This window comes from Sciurus carolinensis, chromosome 3 (genome assembly GCF_902686445.1).
Source record: "Sciurus carolinensis chromosome 3, mSciCar1.2, whole genome shotgun sequence".
In the NCBI taxonomy this organism is placed as follows: Eukaryota; Metazoa; Chordata; class Mammalia; order Rodentia; family Sciuridae; genus Sciurus; species Sciurus carolinensis.
This window is the reverse complement of record NC_062215.1, coordinates 152,327,358-152,352,024: the sequence shown is the minus strand read 5'-3', so window position 1 is coordinate 152,352,024 and position 24,667 is coordinate 152,327,358. Positions and strand designations below refer to the sequence as shown.

The 24,667-nt window shown below is 40.3% G+C and overlaps 2 protein-coding genes and 1 pseudogene across 2 annotated transcripts in view; 2 read left to right on the top strand and 1 right to left on the bottom strand.

Moving 5' to 3' along the window:
* Positions 1–24,667, bottom strand: part of Pard3b (par-3 family cell polarity regulator beta) — a 1,015,658-nt gene that overhangs the window by 234,587 nt on the left and 756,404 nt on the right. The window lies entirely within an intron of this gene.
* LOC124981318 (craniofacial development protein 1-like) lies at positions 7,500–8,348 on the top strand. Its single transcript, XM_047547616.1, is given in 2 exon segments — positions 7,500–8,158; positions 8,161–8,348. Coding segments are annotated over 2 exon segments (774 nt in total). The 5' UTR covers positions 7,500–7,572.
* Positions 8,358–9,573, top strand: LOC124979642 (splicing factor 45-like; annotated as a pseudogene).

Here is a 24,667-nt window from a genome sequence, read left to right as displayed (position 1 = left end):
GGAGGTGACAGTATGAGGAAAAACAACATTTGCATAGTCTCAAATATCTCCCCAAAGATATTTATTAATTACAAAGGGAACAGAAATAAGTTTTCAGTGAAGGAACTTAACAGACATGCTATAATGACATAATCAAGGTCAATATCACCAGTTAGAAGACATATCTGCATCACTGTACCCCCCCCCCCCCAGAAGGGCATGGCCCCTCGGCAATATTCTAGCCCCAAATGGAATAAGCTTGGTCTAATCAGGATGAACCATCGACAAACCCGAACCGAAGGATGTTCTACAAAATGAGCAACCACCACTCTTCAAAATGTCAAGGTCATGAAAGACAAGGAAAGGCTGGAGCTGTCACAGAGCATAGGAGACCAAGGAGACAAAAAAAATACAATGTAGGATCCTGGACCAGCTCCTGAAATGGAAAAGGATGTTGATGAAAAAGTCAAGGAGATTCAAATATGGTTTGTAGGTTAGGTAGTGGTTTTGTTACCAGTGTTGATTTTTTTAGTTTTGGGTCTTGTATCATAATTACCTTAACATTAAAGAAGTTGGGTGAAATGTATCTGGGAATTGGGCTATTTTTGTAGCTTGTCTATAAGTCAAAATATTTAAAAAAATTTTTTTTGAGACAAAAAGAAGGAAAAGGAGAAGGTGAGGGATAATTAGGAAGGTTAAAGAAGGAAAGACATCATTATTTTTATTCTGCTCTATGTATCTCTATTATTTGTTACCTCTCACTAATTCATCTTTCCTACCCATTAACTGCAGGCTTCCCTCAAAGAGGATTTCATACATAGTCTACATGTTTCTGAGACTTCCAGAAATGGGTTCGTTAATTTAACTGCTTTACCAAACACACCCTTCTCCCTTGACTTGTTTTGCCTGGGAATTCATTAGAGTCAAAGGAAAAGAAAGTGAAGTTAGAGCAAAAGCCATGGAGATGGGCACTCTGGCATTGATGCTAGATGGGAGGATGAGCCTGAGTAGTACTAAGAAGTGGTGAGATGAGAAGCAGAAATGGGCACCACGGAAGGACCTGCATTGCCAGGTACCTGCAAGCTGGAAATACACAATGCCGTCTCAGCTTCCGGAGCTCTACGTTTCTTAACTAGAACACGGTTTGTGAAGGCACTCACCACTTGTGTGATGGGCTGACAGATCTGGCTCCGTGAGAATGTTACAGGCCAGGCTATATGGGAAATGACTAAACAGACTCCATTATGCTCTGAGACTCCATGTTATGTAGGAAATGAGCTTCTCCCATGCGAGCACCCTGCCTCTGTACCCAACATCAGTTTCTTATTGTGACATATTTAGCAATACAAATGACGATTCTTACATAATGAAAAATTGCTCTCTTTTGATTCCTATTGCTTGTAAACAATGTACCATGTGAACGGTGATTGTGTGGATGTTAGTAACCATCCTTTAGTTTGTACCTAGGTAAAGGTTGTTTTGACCCACTTCCCCCTCTGTTGATGATCTCATGATGTTAATGTGTAATTTCAAATCATAGCAACAGACACTTATGATTGATGTGATTTTTGGAATAAGAACCCCTACAAGCCCATGGTCAGGGTTGTTCTCCCAATAGCCATTTTTGGGGCATTGTATGAGACAGTCAATCGGCCGGCTTAATAAAACTCTCATATTTGGACTTCTCAGTGGTGATCAGTCTGTTCTTAAGTTGTGCCCCATAACACTTAAGGCCCTCAGTAATTAGCAGACCTACTACACACAGCTTGATTTTGACTAGTAAGGATTCAACAAAGGCAAATGTTCACAGATGATATAATTTTGAAAATTTAATTTTGAATTTTGTGTGTGTAACATACCACAGGCAAATAAGTGCCCAAACATTTTTTTCAAGTAAAAGGATTCACACAGAAGTGAACTCTCTAACACCTGCTGAGTTAAATTGTTACAGAGATAGGAGATGCTGCCATTTTTCTTTGTCAATCACAGTCACTAGAGAATCACCTATATTTTTGTATGGGATATGGGATAATACAGGAGTCTTTAGTGAAAATGTATTCTTAAATGCAATATAAAATAATCATTGGTATCTTCTTTTTGTTAGGATTCCTGTTAAAATCAGTCTGGTTTCCTTTTGCAAAAAGAATAATTACACTGCACCATAATTTTGGAATGTAGATACTTTTTGAAGTTATCCCCATAGACTTAATATGCACACAGAGATTCCACTTACTAATGTTTTTCAAATGCTCAGGTTCATTGGAGGCCCAGCCCACAAAGCTCTGGGAGAGGGGGATTTGTCTGCCTGTCAATATAGCAGCTATAAATTATAACCATGTATTTGATTGCCTCTAACATTTTTGGTGGTGGCAGGGATTTGAAGCAAAACCAGAGGCAGTTCAGTGAATTCGTAGTGAACTAGCTGAATTGTGGCGACTCTGAGAACAACCATTGCTCATATGCTTCAGATGCACTACAATTTTTCAATCAAAGTCTGCAAGAATCAGTACTTAGACCTTTCAAACTCCTCTCCATATTTTTTCTCAGAAGGTTTTTCATAGTTTCTGCTTTGACTTTGAAGAAATCCAGTGGCTACTCTTAGCTAGGGCCTATCAGCGGCTGCCTTAGAAGTGCCCAGACAGTCCTCTTTTCTCCTTTATTTTTAAATCATGTCTCTTTTGTACTGACTTCCAACCCTCAGAACACTCTCAACTCCACCTGGGTGAGCTCTGGAACTGCAAAAAGTTCCCAGCAGGATCTCTCATTGGGTTTGTCTATTCTGAATGTAAACAGGGTAGTCTTGGCCTTCTTTAGTAATACAAAGAAAAATGAAAACATTCCTCCCTTTGCTTTTCTTTGTCTCTTCCCCTTCAGGAGACCACTGACTCCAGGCACCTAATATGAGGGCCTTGTGTCAGCTGGAATCCCTTGGTTTGAACTCTGTTCGGAGAGCTAAGATCAGAGTTTGATGTTGGTGGATTGATGGATTCCAGTGTATCCTCTCTTCCTGGTTTTTACATTTGCAGTCCATTATCAGTGTGAGAAGGTGGTGGATCATTCTCCCTTGATCTTCTTGCAGAGGACTCAGAGATGGCGGCCAGCAGGTGTTAAGTTGTTTTGGGATGTGAGGGTGGTGAGGTGGAGATTCAGAGAAGGACATATTTTAATCATATAATTGGATTACACTGTTGTGATTGGGTGTGGGGAGCAGTCTCCAGTCCCCTGTGGGTTGTATCAGTCAGACTTGGTCCTCCCCTCTAGGCATATGCCTTCTATTCTTTCTGGTATCTCCCTGAATCCTTCCATCCTCACTTCTGCCATTTTTTCTGCCCATCTAGCTCCCAACCCTGGTGATTACACCCCGCAGTAGTGCTCCCCAAACTTCTCTAATCATGAACAGCTTATTAAAAAATGATTCCAGGATCCATGCAAACTTTGAATCAGAATTTCTAGAGTCAGAATCCTGAATCAAAATCTGCATGTTGCCAAGCATCCCAGGTGAAGCCTAATTCAGGTAAGGGGAACACTGCCACGTGGACCATCCACTCTCTCCACTAAAACCTTTCCTCCAACTTTTCATTTTAAGTAAAACTTGGCTTTGCCATGGTCCTTACAAATGGGAGCCGTGTATTCTACCAGCTAATCCTTAGTTATTTCACAGACCCATAAAGTGTGTAAAACAGTTCCAATACATAATTTAGTGCTCAATTAACGTCAGTTATTATTGTCATTATTGTTGGTCCTATTACTGACTGGGCCTGGAGGTGGTTCCAGCATTTCCTGCCTCCTCTTTACCACTTAAAGAGTTTATTTTTCTGTTCATTAAAAAGCAAAACAAATAAGGCAAGGAATCTTTCCTTTCTCACTGAAGCCATTTACTTTATCCCCCAGGCCCTCGGTCACACCCACATGGTCGCCCAGATCCAACCTCCAGTTCATTTTCTGCTGCCTTAGAACTGTGCGGTAATGGCTTTACTTCTTCCTCCACAGTTTTTACTTACATTTCCCACAGCAGTCATTCCAGATTTTCCTCTGCTTTCAAATTGTACATTCCATAGCACCACCCTCTCGTCTGCACATAATACTTGAATGTGGCAGCCATAAGTTCACTTAAAGCCCAGCCACCACCCTCAGATTTATTGGGGGAACCATCGAAGGGTCAATGCTGACGCCCTCTGTCTCCCCAGCCTCTCCCAGAGCCTCAAGCCATCGGGTACCTCTACCACTGGTTTGCTTGGCCTCCCCAGTTCTCAAGTATCAACCTTGCCCACGTCTTCCGTCCTTCCTAGGGTGGTATCTGACTGATTGCCGACCCGGACTCGCTTAGAGGAGACATAGACACTTGCTTTCTCTGCTTGCTCAACCCCTACATAGTCTCCAACCATATCTTCATGTGGGGGAGCCATGCAGTTCTGGGGCCTCTGCCTGCCTGGATCCCCATCGGTCTCTAGCTACTGGTAGTCTTCTAGTCCTCCAAAGCTGTTTTCTCATCTGGAAGTAGGGATAATTATAAGATATAATATATAAGGATTGTGGAAGGTGAAATGAAGATAATACAAGATAAAGTGCTTGGAGCTAAAAATGCTTACTAAGCAGTTATTACAAACGTCTGGTTTTATTCCAAAGAAGTTTCCTAAACTTCTCTTACTAAGGTCACCCAGTGACTTCTGTGGCCCATTTTTCAAGTATTAGCCTTTGTAAATCCGATCCGTTTGGGCACTGTCTGCATCCTATCCTCCCTGACACTCTCTGGGGGCAGGGCAAGTTTTCTTCAGATGTCTTCATCTTTGCTTCTTCTTTCTTAATGTTTAAAAGGGCTTCTTCCTCCCTCTCTTCATTTCAGTCTACTGCTTGAAGGTCAGAACTCACCACCAGCGTGTCCAAAGCTCCACCAAACTCAAGTAAAAATGGAACTTCCCTCTTCCTCTAAGTCTGCTCCTGCACCTTTTTGCAGCTCAGCACAGTGTGGAGCAGCGGCCTACATCACAGTGCTGTGAGTGTCCCCTTCTCCATCCTTCCGCTCCCACAAGCCCAGTGCTCTCTTCTCTGGTCTTTCTCCACCGTCTCCTACTCACTTGCTCTCTTGCCACAAATCTTTCCTACCCCTGTCGGTTTTCCACACAGTCCTCTCTGAGTTCATGCTGGAAAGTCTGTAAACCTGGAAGCGTACTGAAGCCTGGCTGAAAGGTCTCTGGTGGCTCAGGTGCCTCTGAAATCAAGTTCCAGCTCTTTGCCCTGATTGGCAAGGCCCTTCCCAGCTCAGCTCTTTAGTCTTATTTCCTCATGAATGAGGTTCTCATTTCTAAGATTACTTGAAATCAGAAGCAAGATCAAAATCGTCCGTGTTCTTCACATTGTGTCCTACCATGCTTTGCCCACTCTGAGTATTAAATAATCTTAACACAGAAATATAAAGAGTTTCATTTTGGGGAGATACATTTCAGTGTCCTTGGATAAGACAAGAATCAGAGTAATACTCAACACTATAATGACTGGAAATACTAGAAAACTAAGAGAAGATAAACCTTGAGGACTATGTTTGGCCGTGAGACAATTTCTCCAAATACATTATGGGGTTACTTGTGTCAATATTTACCATTTACTTAAAAACCATAAAGGACCATTAAATTTTTGCATAACACTAAATTTACCATGTTGATTAAAATTATTTGATTATAAAACTAAAATATTTATCATCTATGCTTAGGCATTTTACGTTCCTGTATAGTGGTTTATTCAACCTTTGATAAATTAGAAAAAATTCTGCTCAAAATCTTTTCTCAATTTCCTTGACTTTGTTCTTTTTATTGTTACAATCTTAATTTATCTTCTTTTTTACCACACACTAAACTGTCATACTGAAGAAAACTAAATTCAACTGCCCCTGTTTGGAGTATTATGCAACCATTAAAAATAGCAGATGTGGGGGTTTTCAAGATGGCGGACTAGAGGGTGGCTGCATTTCATGTTGCTCCAGGACTCAGGATTCAAAAGAGGAGATATTGAGAGACTTGGGACCAACTCAAAGCCGCCGGGTGACTCTCTCCCGTTGGGGAGGTGTCCCGGATGGGGCAGTAGTCCTGGAACGCAGGGAACTTTGTGAAGTAGAGTTGTCCAACGAGACGCCCCTCTCCCCACTGGAGCAGTGAACTTGGACAACTGGGAGCACTGTAGAGGAGGCCACTGAGCACGACGCTGGGACTCAGAGCGACCCACCGGGGCTCTGGGTGGCTGCCCAGAGGAGGAGGTGCACGGGAGCTGTTTGGACTCAGAGCGACCGCTCCTGAACACTGGGGGGCTGCCTGGAGGAGGAGGAGGAGCGCGGCGGGTCACTTGGACTCGGAGTGACTGCACCAGGGCTACAGGCAGCTGCCCAGAGGAGGAGGCGCACGGTGAGTCGTTTGGACTCAGAGGACCGTACCAGAACTCCAGGTGGCTGCCTGGAGGAGGAGAAGGCGTGCGGCAGGTCGCTTGGATTCTGAGCTACTACACCAGAACTCCAGGCAGCTGCCCAGAGGAGGAGGAGCGCAGCAAGTTGCTGGGACTCGGAGCGACTGCACGGAACACCAGGCGGCTGCCCGGAGGAAGAGGCACATGGCGGGTCACTTGGACTCAGAGTGACCACACTGGAGCTCGGGCAGCTGCCTGGAGGAGGAGTGTGTGGTGGGTTGCTTGGACTCAGAGCCACTGCACTGGGCTCCAGGTGGCTGCTCAGAGGAAGGGCCGCATAGCCAGGCGATCAGGTACAGAGCAGGGTCCCAGGACCTAGGTGGCTTCTTGGTGGAAGAGCCCCACAGAGACAAGCTGAGGGGTGGAGCAAAGGTTCCAGGACTGTGGGCAGCTTCTCTGAGGAGGGGCATCCTAAGGAGACTCGTCTACGCAGGGCAAGGCTCCCAGGCCCAGGAGGTAGGTCCAGGCCCCTGGGAATGTTGCAAAGGAAGGCTGCCCAGCCCAGGCGGTAGTTGTGGATTGAGGGGAACCTCTAGGACGGGAACTGACCAGCGAGACCTCCCCACCAGGTGAGTCTTCCCTGCCGGGTAAGATTTTCCCACAAGGACGGTAAAACCAGAGATGCAGACCCAAACAGGCCTTGCCTCAGCCTGCAGCCTGTTTCCCTTTGGATGACCATTTGTCAACAAGTGGAGGCACCTCTGCCCACTAGCAGGGAATATACCCCACCTGAAGACCACCACCCCTAGAGAGGCAGCTTCCTTGGGGAGCACCGCAGTATCAACTTCCTCTGAGACTTCAGGCTACTGAAGGATAAGAGGGGATACACTAGCAATCTTCAGGGACATTATAAGTCAATAGAGGAAATCTGCAATATCTCAGAGATCCACTGATACCTGAACAATATGAGAAAAAAAGGGAAGAAAATGCCCCAAACAAATCTAGATGTTACATCAATAAAATCCAATGACAGATGTGGCACTGTCTGCGCATGTGCAGACTCTGCTGGGGTCGCCTAGCTGCTGCTGCCGCCGCCGCCACCACCGCCGCCTCAGTGGCAGCTCTATGATCACTTCCTAGAGCTTTTCGGTTGGCGGCTGCTGCTGCAGTCCTGTGGGTTGCCTGGCCCCAAGCGGCAGTGACATGGAGGAATTCGACTTCGAAGACTTCTCCACCTCGGAGGAGGATGAGGACTACGTGCCGTCGGGTGGAGAGTATAGTGAAGATGATGTAAATGAATTAGTGAAGGAAGATGAAGTGGATGGTGAAGAGCAGACACAGAACACGAAAGGGAAAAAGAGAAAGGCTCAGAGCATTCCGGCCAGGAAGAGAAAACAAAGTGGCCTCTTGTTAGAAGAGGAAGAAGATGCCATGGCTGAATCTGGAGGAAGTAGCAGTGAGGAGGAAGATGAAACAGAAGAGCAGGAGAAAGGTATTGGGTCAGAGGATGCAAGGAAAAAGAAGGAGGACGAGCTCTGGGCCAGCTTCCTCAACGATGTGGGACCAAAACCAAAATTAGCCTCCAGTACACAGGCAAAGAAAGGAGAGGAGGCTGAAAAGATGAATTCAAATAAATTGTTGGTCAAAACAGAAGAGCTGGAGAAACCTAAAGAAACCGAAAAAGTAAAAATCGCCAAGGTGTTTGATTTTGCTGGTGAAGAAGTAAGGGTGACTAAGGAAGTGGATGCTACATCTAAAGAAGCCAAATCCTTCTTCAAGCAAAATGAGAAAGAAAACCACAGGCTAATGTCCCTTCAGCTGTGCCGTCACTCCCTGCTGGGTCAGGGCTGCAGACCTCCCTGGAGGTTGGGAGCCATGGTGGGCTCCCGTGGTCCATGGGTTTCCATGGGATGCGGCCAGGCTTCGTACTGCTGCTGCCATGGCCCATGGGCAGAGTCAGCCAGGCAGGCTGGCATTAGACTAAAAAGATGTCCCTGTATGATGACCTTGGAATGGAGACCAGTGACTCAAAAACAGAAGGCTGGTCCAAAAATTTCAAACTTCTACAGTCTCAACTTCAGGTAAAGAAAGAAGCTCTCACTCAAGCAAAGAGCCAAAGGACAAAACAAAGTACAGTCTTTGCTCCAGTCATTTATCTAAAGCCAGGTGGCTCCTGAGAGAACTGGCAAATTGTGGACACACCATCACATGTAGCAGCTGGCCTGAAGGACCCTGTTCCTAGTGGGTTTTCTGCAGGAGAAGTTCTAATTCCCTTAGCTGATGAATTTGATCCTATGTTTCCTAACGATTATGAGAAATTAGTGAAGCACCAAAGAGAGGAATGACGGAGGCAGCAGGAGCTGGAAAGACAGAAGGAAATAGAAGAAAGGGAAAAGAGACCTAAAGATAGACATGAAGCTCGTGGGTTTTCAAGGTGACCATATCCAGATTCTGATGAGAATGAAGATTATGAGTGAGAGAGAAGGAAAAGAAGTATGGAAGGAGCTGCCATTGCCCCACTCACTTCTCTTATAGAGAAAGACAAAGAGCTACCCTGAGATTTTCCTTATGAAGAGGACTCAAGACCTCGATCACAGTCTTCCAAAGCTGCTATCCCTCCCCCACTGTATGAGGAACAGGATAGACTGAAATCTCCAACCAGGCCTAGCAACTCTTTCCTTGCTAACATGGGTGGCACAGTAGCACATGAGAACATGCAGAAGTGTGGCTTCCAGGAAGGCCAGGGTCTGGGGAAGCAGGAGCAGGGACTGAGCACTATATTGTCAGTGGAGAAGACCAGCAAGTGAGGCGGCAGGATCATTATAGGTGATACCATGGAGAAGAGTGAGTTTCAGGATGCATCTGAGAAGTCACATTCAAATCCATTAACTGAAATACTTAAGTGTCCTACTAAAGTGCTTCTACTAAGGAACATGGTTGGTGCAGGAGAGGTAGATGAAGACGTGAAATCTGAAACCAAGGAAGAATGTGAAAAATATGGCAAAGTTGGAAAATGTGTAATACTTGAAATTCCTGGTGCCCCGATGATAAAGCAGTATGAATATTTTTAGAATTTGAGAGAATTTAATTAGCAGTTAAAACTGTTGTTGATCTGAATTGGAGGTGTTTTGGTGGAAGGATGTAAAAGAATGTTTCTACAGTTTGAACAAATTCAGGGTCTTGGATTTGGTGGAACAAGTTTGATTTCAAGAATTAACATCATCTCTAATGGTTCTTAAATGAGCTGCAGACTGAGCAAAGACTGAAAAAGGCAATGGCCTCTGTGGCCGTTGAATACTGAAACTATTGAAAAGACTTCTAAGATATATAATGATTGATTTCTTTTTTATTTTGTGATTTTTTAAAAATATAGTATAAAAATCCTTTAAAAAAAAATCGAATGACAGCATGGCAGAAGAAATGACAGAAAGGGAGTTCAAAATGTATATAATTAAAATGATCAGGGAAGCAAACGATGAGATGAAAGAGCAAATGCAGGCATTGAATGATGAGATGAAAGAGCAAATGCAGGCATTGAATGATCGCACCAATCGACAGTTAAAAGAACAAATACAGGAAGCAAAAGATCATTGCAATAAAGAGTTAGAGATATTGAAAAAAAAAAAACAAACAGAAATCCTTGAAATGAAGGAAACAATAAACCAAATTAAGAACTCCATAGAAAGCATAACCAATAGGATAGAATACCTGGAAGACAGAACCTCAGATATTGAAGACAAAATATTTAACCTTGAAAACAAAGTTGACCAAACAGAGAAGATGGTAAGAAATCATGAATAGAATCTACAAGAATTATTGGATATCACAAAAAGGCCAATTTAAGAATTATTGGGATTGAGGAAGGCTTGGAGAAACAAACCAAAGGAATGAACAATCTATTCAATGAAATAATATCAGAAAATTTCCCAAATCTGAAGAATGAAATGGAAAATCAAGTACAAGAGGCTTATAGGACGCCAAATACACAAAATTACAAGAGACCCACACCAAGGCACATTTAACGAAATACCTAACATACAAAATAAAGACAGAATTTTAAAGGCTGTGAGAGAAAAGAACCAAATTACATTCAGGGGGAAACCAATACGGATATCAGCAGATTTTTCAATCCAGACCCTAAAAGCTAGAAGGGCCTGGAACAACATTTTTCAAGCCCTGAAAGAAAATGGATGCCAACCAAGAATCTTATACCCAGCAAAACTTACATTCAGATTTGATGATGAAATAAAATTCTTCCATCTTAAACAAAAGCTAAAAGAATTAACAAAAAGAAAGACAGCATTACAGATCATTTTCAGCAAAATATTCCATGAGGAAGAGATGAAAAACAAAGACACAAATCAGCGAAGGGAGGAACTATCCTAAAGGAATTGTCAAATAAAGGAGGAACCAAGTCATGTCAAAAAATAAAAAAATTTAAAAAATGAGCCAAATGACAGGGAATACAAATCATATCCAAATAATAACCCTGAATATTAATGGCCTCAACTCATCAATCAAAAGACATAGACTGGCAGATTGGATTAAAAAGAAAGATCCAACAATATGTTGCCTGCAAGAGACTCACCTCATAGAAAGAGATACCCATAGACTAAAGGTGAAAGGATGGGGAAAAACATACCATGCACGTGGACTCAGCAAAAAAACTGGGGTATCCATCCTCATTTCAGATAATGTGGACTTCAATCAAAGTTAGTCAGAAGGGACAAAGAAGGACATTTCCTACTACTTAAGAGAAGCCTAAATCAGCAAGACATAACAATCATAAATATCTATGCCCCAAATAGTGGCTCATCCATGTATGTCAAACAAACCCTTCTCAATTTCAGAAACCAAATAGATCATAACACAATAATACTAGGTGATTTTAACACGCCTCTCTCAACACTGGACAGATCTTCCAAACAAAAATTGAACAAAGAAACCATAGATCTCAATAACATAATCAATAATTTAGACTTAACAGACATTTATAGAATATACCATCCAACCAAGAGTGAATACACTTTCTTCTCAGCAGCACATAGATCCTTCTCTAAAATAGACCATATATTATGCCACAAAGCTAATGTTAGCAAATACAAGAAGATAGAGACACTACCTTGTATTCTATCAGATCATAATGAATGAAATTAAAAATAAATGAAAGAGTAAAAAATAGAAACTTCTCCAACACCTGGAGATTAAACAATATGCTATTATATGATGAATGGATAACAGAAGATATGAGGAAGGAAATTTAAAAATTCTTAGAGGTAAATGAGAACAAAGAAACATCATATCAAAATCTCTGGGACACTATGAAAGCAGTACTTAGAGGAAAATTTATTTCATGGAGCACATTCAATAAAAGAAGAAAAAACCAACAAATAAACGACCTAACACTACAGCTCAAAACCCCAGAAAAAGAAGAACAGACCAAAACCAACAGTAGTAGAAGACAGGAAATAGTTAAAATCTGAGCTGAAATCAATGAAATTGAAACAAAAGAAACAACAGGAAAAATTAACAAAATAAATAGTCAGTTATTTGAAAAAATAAACAAAATTGATAAACCCTTAGCCACACGAACAAAGAGAAGAAGAGAGAAAACCCAAATTACTAAAATTCGGAATGAACAAGGAAACATCACAACAGACACGAGTGAAATATAAAACATAATTAGAAGCTATTTTGAAAATCTATCCTCCAACAAAATAGAAAATTTAGAAGACATCAACAGGTTTCTAGAGACATATGAATTGCCTAAACTGAACGAGGAGGACATACACAATTTAAATAGACCAATTTCAAGTAATGAAATAGAAGAAGTCATCAAAAGCCTACCAACAAAGAAAAGTCCAGGACCAGATGGGTTCTCAGTCGAGTTCTACAAAACCTTTAAAGAAGAGCTCATTCCAATACTTCTCAAAGTATTCCATAAAATAGAAGAGGAGAGAACCCTCCCAAACTCATTCTATGAAGCCAATATTACCCTGATACCTAAACCAGACAGAGACACATCGAGGAAAGAAAATTTCAGACCAATATCCTTAATGAACATCGACGCAAAAATTCAACAAAATTTTAGCAAATCGGATACAAAAACATATTAAAAAGATAGTACACCATGATCAAGTGGGTTTCATCCCAGGGATGCAAGGTTGGTTCAACATTCGGAAATCAATAAATGTAATTCACCATATCAACAGACTTAAAGTCAAGAATCACATGATTATTTCAATAGATGCAGAGAAAGCATTTGATAAAATACAGCACCCGTTCACGCTCAAAACTCTAGAAAAAACAGGGATAATGGGAACATTCCTTAACATTGTAAAGGCTGTCTATGCTAAGCCCATGTCTAATATTATTCTAAATGGTGAAAAACTGAAAGCATTCTCCCTAAAAACTGGAACAAGGCAGGGATACCCCCTTTCACCACTTCTATTCAACATTGTCCTTGACACTCTAGCCAGAGCAATTAGACAGACCAAAGAAATTAAAGGGATACGAATAGGAGAAGAAGAACTCAAACTATCCCTATTTGCTGATGATATGATGGTATACTTCGAGGAACCAGGAAATTCCACCAGAAAACTTTTAGAACTCATAAGCGAGTTCAGTAAAGTAGCAGGATATAAGATCAATGCTCATAAATCTAATGCATTTTTATACATAAGTGATGAATCTTTGGAAAGAAAAATTAGGAAAACTACCCCATTCACAATAGCTGTGAAAAAAAATAAAATACTTGGGAATCAATCTCACAAAAGAGGTGAAAGACCTCTACAATGAGAACTACAGAACACTAAAGAAAGAAATTAAAGAAAACCTTAGAAGATGGAAAGATCTCCCATGTTCTTGGATAGGAAGAATTAATATTGTCAAAATGGCCATACTACCAAAAGTTCTATACAGATTCAATGCAATTCCAATTAAAATCCCAATGACGTACCTTACAGAAATAGAGCAAGCAATCATGAAATTCATCTGGAAGAATAAGAAACCCAGAATAGCTAAAGGAATCCTTCGCAGGAAAAATGAAGCTGGGGGTATTGCAATACCAGAACTTCAACTACACTACAAAGCAATAGTAACAAAAATGGCATGGTATTGGTACCAAAATAGACAGGTAGATCAATGGTACAGAATAGAGGACACAGACACAAACCCAAACAAACACAATTTTCTCATACTAGACAAAGGGGCCAAAAATATGCAATGGAGAAAAGATAGCCTCTTCAACAAATGGTGCTGGGAGAATTGGAAATCCATATGCAACAGAATGAAACTAAACCCATATCTCTCACCGTGCACGAAAATAAACTCAAAATGGATTAAGGATCTCGGAATCAGACCAGAGACCCTGCAGATTATAGAAGAAAAAGTAGGACCAGATCTTCAACATGTCGGCTCAGGACCAGACTTCCTTAACAGGACTCCCATAGCACAAGAAATAAAAGCAAGAATCAACAACTGGGATAGATTCAAACTAAAAAGCTTCCTCTCAGCAAAGAAAACTATTAGCAATGTGAAGAAAGAGCCTACAGAGTGGGAGAAAATCTTTGCCAATCATACTTCAGATAGAGCACTAATCTCCAGAATCTATAAAGAACTCAAAAACTCTACACCAAGAATACAAATAACCCAATCGACAAATGGGCTAAGGAAATGAACAGACACTTCACAGAAGATCTACAAGCAATCAACAAACATATGAAAAAATGTTCCACATCTCTAGTAATAAGAGAAATGCAAATCAAAACTACCCTAAGATTCCATCTCACCCAAATTAGAATGGCGATCATCAAGAATAAAAGCAACAACAGGTGTTGGCGAGGATGTGGAGAAAAAGGTACACTCATACATTGCTGGTGTGGTTGCAAATTAGTGTAGCCACTCTGGAAAGCAGTGTGGAGGCTCCTTAGAAAACTTGGAATGGAACCACCATTTGACCCAGCTATCCCACTCCTTGGCCTATACCCAAAGGACTTAAAATCAGCATACTACAGAGATGCAGCCACATCAATGTTCATAGCTGCTCATTTCACAATAGCCAGATTGCGGAACCAACCTAGATGTCCTTCAATTGATGGATGGATAAAGAAAATGTGGTATATATATACAATGGAATATTACTCAGCCATAAAGAATGATAAAATTATGGCATTTGCAGGCAAATGGATGAAATTGGAGAATATTATGCTAAGTGAGATAAGCCAATCTCAAAAAACCAAAGAACGAATGATCTCTCTGATAAGCAGATGATGACACATAATGGGGGGTGGAAGGAGTTAGTGTTAGGGTCAGGGTTAGGGTTAGGGTTAGGGAGGGGAGCAAGAATGGAGGAAGGAAGGACGTATAGAGGGAAAAGAGGGGTGGGAGGAGTGGGGGGTTGAGGGAAAAATAACAGAGTGAATCAAACAACATTACCCTATGTAAATTTATGATTACACAAATGGTATGCCTTACTCCATGTACAGAGATGTATCCCATTTGTTTACAATAAAAAAATAAATTAATTATTTTGTCTTTCCCCTCAAAAAAAATAGCAGATGTGAATGTTGTAATAATCTCAAAAATTGGCTATGATATCATATTACATATAAACAAACAAGATTTATATAGAACTACGCAAAAATATATAGAATAAAAGGTTGAAGGAAATACATTAAAGTGCAAGTGCTTCTGTTATAGCTATGGTATTATGAGGAAGAGTGTCTTTTTAAATATTTTCCCCATATTGCCTATAATATGGGTACATTAAGTTTAGGTGGAAAAACATGTCTATTTTCTCTTTTGCCTCTAAACCTCTATTTTATTCACTTGATCTTCTCATTTCACTTTCTCCCCACCACCAAGAATTGGGAATCTCATAATTAATAACTATTCTGTCCTCTCACCTGGTCATGATCAGTAAATATGAAAAGTTTATAGAAGGCATAGTAAGAAATAGAACTCTGAATATATAACTCAGTGAGAACTACTACTAGGAAGATTTGAAATGGTTAAACGTGACATAAAATAATCATCTTGTTACATGTTTCTGTGTGGACAGAGCACGTGGTAAGGTCCCCCATCAACACAGTGAGTGAGAGCAAGTTGTACTGGAAAATCACTGGGCTTAAACCAGATCAGTTATTGATACAGGGAATTCATCCACGTATTCAAGGACAAGATAGTAACTTCGTTGTAGCATCAAAATATCAAGTATACCTGAGGGCGAGGAATACATCATGGAATTAAGAGTTCTTCCTTTATGCTGTTTTGATATTTTTACTTTTTTTTTTAGTGATGAAACTGTATCAGGAGTTGATTCATCTTGACCATCTTCTTTCCACTGTGGAATGGCTTGCAACATTAGGCTGAGTCTGTTTGATCCGTTTCTGGGTTGAAGGGATGCTAGGCGCACTTAGAGAAACCTAACCCAAAAAAGTACATCATAATTCATTGCTGTGGTGAAAAATCCCAACAGCCACATCTTCTCTATAACGTTTTTCACCATTTTAGGAGTTGTCCTTCTGCTTCTCAGTTAGAAGATGTCTACTCTCTACAGTGAGGATCCCAGCCATGGAGAGAGCAAGTGCTTCTTGCTTCTGCAATGAGGTGGAACAGAAGTTCCATTTTCATCTTATGATTCCCCCTGGAGAATCCCTGGACCTGAATGAAACATCTCCGTGCAGCATCTTGGACCCGATCCCAGTATCTGGAAGTGACCCTCCTCTCCTGCATATTACATGGAAACAGGTTCCCTCTAACAAATGATTTCACTCAGAAAGAAAAAACAAACAAAAAAGCAATTCTCTACATTTTTAACATTAAAAGTTTAACTTTTAAAAAAAGAGCAAGTCATGCTCTTAAAAAAAAAATCTTTAGAATTTTATCCAGTGTGGGTAAGAAGTAAATGTTAAGAGTCATTCAATAGGTAGAAAAGGGAGGAAACCTCAGAAGAACTCACTTCTTTCCTTGCCTTCTCATTCCTTACCTTGTAGATTCATTCATATTTGAAATTAGGTTTTAAAATTAAATGACTGGGTTGTAAATAGGTGTTTCTTGAAAGAAGATGGACAAATTTCTAATAAGCATACATAGAAAAAATTCAAGATCATTAGTCATTGGGGAAATGCCAATCAAAACCAGAAGGTGATAATATTTCAAAACCACAAGAATAGATATAATCCAAAAGAAAGACACTAGCTTGGGTGAGATGTGGAGAAATAGGAACCTCAATATACTGCTGATGAGAAGGTAATGATGTGCAGTTTCATTGGAAACCAACTTGCAGTTAATCAAAAAGTAAAACATAAGAATTGCCACATAACCCAGTAATTCCACTCTTAGGTATAGACCCAAGGAAATGAAAATACAAATTCAGACAAAAATATGTGCAGAAGTACTGATAGCATTATTACTTATAAGAACCCAAAAGGAGAAACAACCCGAATGTCTACCAATGGATGAATAGGTCAGAAAAATATGGTATCTATGTATACAATGGAATATTATTTATAATAGAAAGGAATGAAGTACTGAGATATGTTATAGCATGAGTGAACCTTGAAAACCTTATACTAAGTAAATGCAGTCAGTCACAAAGGACAAAATGGTATATAATTCCATTTATATTAAATATACAAAGTAGGCACAAATGTAAAGACAGGAAATAGATCAGTGATTGTTTGGGGTTGGGAAGTGACTTGGGGAAAGAGAGGACTGCTAAAGAGCACAGTATTTCTTTTGAGATGATAAAATATCCTAAAAGCAAAGATGGTGATGATTTCACAACTCTGAATATATTGGGGACAACTGATTTGTATATTAACCAGGTGAACTGTATGACATGTGATTTATATCTTCCTAAAGAACCCCCACCCATTAAATGACTGGGTTATAGTGAAGTTTAAATTTTTTTGTTTTTCTATTTTTAGCTGTAGATGGACAAAATAACTTAATTTTATTTATTTATTTATATGTGGTGCTGAGCCTCGAACCCAGTGCCTCACACATGCTAGGCAAGCATTCTACCACTGAGCTACAGCTCCAGCCCCAAGTTTAAGCTTTTTTTTTTTTTTTTTTTTTTTTGGTACTGGGGATTGAACTCTCGGGCACTCGAACACTGAGCCACATCCTCAGTCCTATGTTGTATTTTATTTAGAGACGGGGTCTCACTGAATTGCTTAGTGCCTTGCTTAGTTACTGAGATTGGCTTTGTACTCATGATCCTCCTGCCTCAGCCTCCTGAGCTGCTGGGATTACAGGTATGAACCACTGTACCTGGCCCAAGTTTAAGCTTTTGATAAGACAATGTCTAAGATCCTCAAAGGAAAAAACTGCAAAAGCTGATGCTCTGATTGGAGGTTATTTTCCCTGGAGGCTAATCTTGTAGTGTATGAATATGTACACCAGTCACAAAATTCTCAGCCTCGGATGCTCATGTGCTAATTGCCCACCAGCATAGTGACCACTTGATAAACATTATACCATAGTTTAATTTTGTAAATTATAGCTCAAAACTCAGTCCACTTGTGTTATTTACTTATCTACCTGTACTAGGGATGAAACCCAGGCCTCACTCATGCTAGACAAGTGTACTATCATTCAGCTATATCCTCAGCCCTACACCTACCATGTTTAGTAAATTTAGCCTCCAGAGAAAGTAAACCCCATGTAGAACAAGTTTATTTATATTTCATTACACAGATGGGGCTGAGGTGTAGCTCAGCGGTAGAAGGCATGCTTAGCACACACGAGACCCTGGGTTCAACTCCCAGCACAAAAAACAAACAAATCAAAACAAAAAATTTATATTGTCATGATGAATGTACTATTTGTAACTTCACCAACATTTTTAAATGACATCATTTCAGAGATATCAGAATAAAATATTCATTTTTCTCTTAAAACAATGAAACTTAGGTAGGAGAGCCATGGGACAGATTCCCACTTCTGAGATGATTTTCAATTACTATAACCAAAATGACCAGACCCGGATCTGGGTCTAAGGATGCCAAGCTCTGGATGTTTGTGGGATGTGGTGCCAACAAAAGCCAGGCAACAGCACAAATACTGGTTGCTGGAACTTCAGCAATACCCAGGTGCCCAGGGTTGCCCCTTTGGGGGTACTTGTGGTTGGAATGACATGCATGAAAAATGCAGACTGCAGACCACCCACAGGCCAATAGCAACAAGTGACAAAGCACACACAGGCACACTTATTTTTAAGTTAATGGCTGCCATGCCAATGCAAACATTACCTTACCACCCACTCTGCCATTGACAGAGCTCAGTAAGCAACCAAGATGACAGAATGCACTTAAGGTGCTCTTTTCCTTAAAGTTAAAAGTGCTACTGTCATCTGTCAATACTTTTGGAAATCCTTAAGTAACAGCTCAAATTCAGCTTTCAAGATATAGGTTTCCTCCTGCACAATCCAAGAGTGATTCTTGGAGTGGAAGCGACATGGGGAAGACGGGATGGATAGCATGGGACTGGTGGTTCCACAAGGTCAGGTATGAGGAGAGGGAGGAACTCTGCTGTGCTTGCCCTGTGACTGTCCTGCTCTTTGCTGGCCCCTACCTTTGTCCTCAAGAGTGGCACACTTTGCATGTTATCCCGAGCTGGTCCACCATATGTGTTCACCAAACAGCAACACAGGAGAGAAATAAATACTACTTGTCGTCGTGAGAATCTCGCTACCTTTGTTCAGTTGAAAGCTCCCCACTGCATTCTGCATTTACATCCTTTCTGTTCTGTTCCTACTTCAGTGTACTTTACTCTACAAAAGAAGCTTCCAGCAGATGAGGTCTTTTGTTTATTTTCGCTTTTACTTGGTGAAATAAAAACTTGATTGCCTTACAGTGACCTTCGTTTTTTTTTTTTTGTTTTTTTTTTTAATGAATTTGGGAGTTGCTCTTCTAGAAAACAACATCCAACTCTGTTTCCACCACTCACATCATTAAGACAGCAAGTGAGCAAGGTGAGAAATGACTGTCTTCCATGTCTTCCGCCCTCTTCTCCCTAGGGACACTTCCTTTGTTTGCAAGGGTCCCCATTCACTCTGAAGGCATGTCTTTGGGGTATTGAGAAAAAGATGTTCTTGGGAGTAGTCCAGCAGGGAGGGGCTCAAGGGACAAAGTCTGCAGGAGGAACCAGGAGCAGAGAAAAGTTAAACTTGTGGTAGGACTTGCTGCTGCGGTAGGCAGTTGGCTAGAGCTGTTACCTACTTGTTCATTTCTATTTTTTTAAATTGACGGATAAAACTCTATCTGCTTATTGTATACAACGTGGAGTTTTGAAGAATATAGACACTGTGGTTAAATCTAGCTAATTAACACATGCATTACCTCAAAAACTGATCATTTTTATGGTGAGAACACTTAACATCTACTCTTAGCATTTTTTCAGACTATAATATGCCATCATTCATTATAATCACCATATTGTACATCTGAACTTATTCCCTTTTACCTGTAATTTTATATCCTTTGACCACTATCTCCATACTTCTAAAATTCCTTGTGTGGGTAAGATCATGTGGTTTTTGTTTTTCTGTGCCTTATTTCATTTAGAATGTTCTCCAGGTTCATCATGTTATCAAAAATGACAGGATTATTATTTTTATAGCTGAATAGTATTCCATTTACAAACACCACATTTTCTTGGTCCATTCATCAGTTGATGGACACAAGTTGATTCCCTTTCTTGGCTCCCATGAATAATGCTGCAGTAGACATGGTAGTGCAAACACCTCCTTGACATACTAATGTTATGTGCCTTGGACACACACCTACCTGCCTGTTATCTTAAAGGCGTATAATTACTATTTTATTCTAGGCCATTTTATTAGTTAACATGGCAACTTAACAAAAAAGGTCTTCTCAGCTAATATGTTCCTGGTTCTGTACAAGTAGTGAGGATGTAAAAGTTAAGATGTAAAAATGAAGCCCCTCAACAGATCATTGCCCCATATGGAGAAAGTTTCACTTTGCAATTTTTTTTTCCTTTGGAAGTTAATTTAGTCATTTACTTATTTATTTAGGATACCAGGGATTGAACTCAGGGGCACTTGACTGCTGAGCCATACCCCAGACCCATTTTGTATATTATTTAGAGACAGGGTCTCACTGAGTTGCTTAGCACCTTGCTTTTTTTTTTTTTTTTCATTTTTAAAATTTGTTCTAATTAGTTATACATGACAGTAGAATACATTTATACATTTTTATAAACCATACATAAATGGGGTATAATTTCTCATTTTTCTGATCGTACATGTTGTAGAATCACATCGGTCATGTGTCATATATGCACATGAGGTAATAATGTCTGTTTCACTCTACTATCATCCCTTCCCCCATACTCGCAATTTTGCAATTGTCATTTTATTGCAATTGTTTCTAGCAGGGATGTAGGAGTACTTAGGGCTCAATAGGTAGCTTGAAGAATCCTTCACAGGATGGTGCAGAGTGAGTGACTTGGTTTGGGTCTTAAGAAATAAAGAGGCTTTGTTCTTCAACTTTCGTTGATTTCAAAGGATAGTTCCAGACAAAAGAAATAGAATTTATAGCTACAGAATAAATTCAAGAAGTAGAGAGACAAGAAGACAAGAACTAGAACTTGAGGTTCAGAATCTATCTAAAGAACTTACATTCTTTTTTTTTAATGTTAATAAATTTTTTATTTAGTAGTTGAAGCTTGAGTTGGACCTTGAAAAATGCTGACCATATCTGACATTCTTGTACATACAAGTACACAACCCTTATTAATTTTTAGGGAATTCTCAATTGTTTATTTTCTAGTAAGAAGAAACATCTTACATTCCAAAGTACAGATCATATAATCTTCATGCTAACTGGAATGGAGTACACTGATGAAAAACTTATAGCTCATGGGAATACCACAGTGAATTTCACTAATTTGTACAATTAATATGTGTTCAAAAAAGAATTCTCTGCATCTCTTCCTAGGTGTGAAGAGGAGGTGTTGGAGGATGATGACATCATGCTTGCTGATGGTAGGAGGGTGGAGGACAGGAGAAAGATGTTGGGTTCGGGGAGAGCAGTCAGGAGGCCGGGACGCTAGTTGTGGGGAGAGAGACTACATATCTAAAACAGGAGGGTAATGTGGTGAGCGGAGGCTGGAGAGCAGGCATGGCTAAGGGTAGAACTGGATATTGAGTGAAATCCAAACTCGCAATTCATCCATGATGAATTTCAGGATGTGCTGAGCACGTTATCACTGATACATGTCGCACCATACTGGGAATAGATACTCGTAAGCTCTTTGATAGTACCTTTAAACCACCTAATTTCTGCCGCTGCCAAAGAAGAGAGGGCAAGTGTTCAGTAGGTAAAATTTTTCTAAACTTGAAATATGCAATGGAGTCCCATTAAGCTTAACAATGAGGGAGCTTATATTTTAGTGTTCTGCCAGGAGACAGAACTGAAATATGGGCTATGAGGGACACAAATGTCTGGGTAAGACAAGTGATAGAGTAGAGTTACGAGAGCTCTTCAAAGTTATGGGTTTTACTTTTCCCCCTACGGAGGCTCCCCTGAATTGAGAACAGGTACATAATCTGCATTACAAAGTAGACACAGGGGCTGTCTAAGGGCAACGACATGCCTGAGAATCTCATGTTCTGCAAATATCTTAAAATATGAAAGAAAGAACTAATGTAAGACAATGATGGTGATTAAGATATAGTCATATGCACTATAAAAATCATACTTTAATAAAGCCTTAAGTGAAAATACAAATTCCCTTGTTGTTCTGCCACCAAAATCTCACAGATATTGGTATACTCAATTCCCATATTTTAATTTTCAATATAAAAACATTTGGAACCATGCCATGGATATAAATTTGAACGCTACTTTTGCTCTCATTTAATACATTTCTCAAGGCAATCAAATGTTCTTCAAATTTTTAAAATTTAATCTCTACTACATTACATCACATGGACAGATCATCTTTGTTGTGGCAAGTCCCTTCTTGTTGCATATCTAAATTGTTTCCATTTTTTTGCTAGTGAAAATAAATACCCCAGTAACCATCCTTATTTATGAATAACTTCCCCAAACTAAAATCATTTCATTGTAAAAGTTTTAGCATCCATGCAATAAAAGGAATAAGAAAGGAAAAGGAGCTGTAGATTGAACTACATAAACTCAAACACTCAACAGGAAAAGACAACACATAAAAATAAATGGCAGACCAACAAACTGAGGAAATGCCGGGTTCTCCAAATCATCTCAGTGGCCTGGGGAAAGCCCACTCGCACCGCTAAGGAGGAGGAAGGTTATCTGCAGGTCCAGGGTGGCTTTGGTTGTTACAGTGTTTACTGATTGGCCATTTACTAATACTTCCAACTCCCCTTGTTTATCATAGGGCTAGAAAGAAACTTAAAAGATAATCTAATCCACCAAGAGGCTTTTAGGGCCATCTGTTCTAAACCGTCTTAGACAGACAGGAATCTACGCTGTTTTTAAAGGTCTCTAGATAAGAAGATTCCAAAACTGCTCTTGATAACTCATTCCAGGGTTTAAGAATCTTATTGTCAGGAAATTCTTTCTTTTATCTCACCTAAAGCCTGCATGCTTTAGTTTAAATCTACTTCCTTCCACTCTCCTGGCCTCATTTAGAGAATGGAGACCCCTGACTACCACCCTATGCAAAATACCTCATCACAGGACCCCACTAGCCAGGGAGCACTGTATTTCCTCTTAGTTTTTTCTTCTCTTGTGTAAGTGAAGCTCACATCTTCAACTTTGAAGGTTGTAGGTCCTAAATGACTTAGAAATCATTAGTTATCTTGCGGCACTCTATGTAAATGTACCCAGATTTTACAGTTTTACATAGCTCCAATCATGAAAATATGAAGTATAAAGTTTTGAGAGGCAGAGCTTATCTTTCTAGAAGTCACTGCTTCCACCAGGAAGGCGCTTTATAAGAGTATAGGTTCGTTGGTACAAAGACGTTGGGATGTTCACTGTAGAGAAGGGGCTGGGCTCTATGGAACCAAGGGCTTTGCCTTTACAGCTTCCCAGATTCCACTGTGATGATTCTAACTGGGCACCCCTCAGGGACTCCTGGCAGAACTAAAAATCAGGTGCAATTATTGCCAGCGACCCCTCTGGAAGCACAGCATCAACCAGTTATTAGCAGGAAAGCATATGGCCTCAGGGGCACATCAAATGCCCCCAGGTGCAGAGACACAATTTCAAAGGCTATAGAATTCAGATGTCTGGTGACTGAGTACAGGATATCCTGGTTGCTTCTGTCCCCTGAGGTTTAGTCACAGTTTAAAAAAAAAAGGTGTCAATTTAGGATAGAGAGCAGACAGATTTGAGTGTCATCTGTATGCTGACAGGTAGCTTGATAAGATAAAGCAATAACCTGGAAGTTAAGAGAGCTGTGTTCTGGCATTAGCTCTGTCCCTCAGCCACCGTGTGACACTTCTATTCCTCTGGGTCCCCATACACAAAATGCAGAGAATTACAGAATCTTTTAAACTCGTCAGAAAAAGACACTTCATAAATATAAGCTGCTGTGATAATGACGGACAGAACAAAGCATGATGCTGTCATTGTGCATAAGGAGGAAACTGCTCACCTGCGCCTATGTCAGCCCTGTGCTGCAAATTGAAGAGTTAAGTCAACACTCCATCATTAGCCTGTAGAAGTTATTCGGGAATAATTAAAAATTATAACTCCTCCAAACAAAAACCTAGGGGCTATTTCCCTTTCCATCAATGTATGGCTTATGATTGGAATCATTAAGTGAGGAAATTTAAAAAGGAGTTTAAAGGAATTCCTAATTATCGCCAACACAAACACAGTTGGGTGGAAGGAGCGTGGCGGGGAGAGGGAGAGGATGATGGACAGACCATCTCTTTCGGTGAATAATTTTTTTCACCGACTTTCTTCCTCTGGGTACAAGAGTAGAGTGTCCTATGTACTCATTGTACCTCTATGATTCTCCAAAGCAACTGAATGGCTCCTACTTCAAACACTACTGCATGAGCCCCCTGTGAAGCACATGTGTGGTGACACAGTTAACTGTTGTTTTTCTTCAACCAGAGTTTATTAATTTATTCATCTAGAGCCTATCTTAAATGTATCAGTGTGATTAATAAAAGGAAAATGATAAATGACATGAGTAACGACACACTGTGCTTGGAATGCCTTCCTTCTGCAGAGATAAATGCCAGCTGTTGTCTCTAACATGCCTGGGCACACAGATTAAGTCCCCAAAGAAGATACATGAATGGAAGCAAACTAACATTAAGAGAAGTATT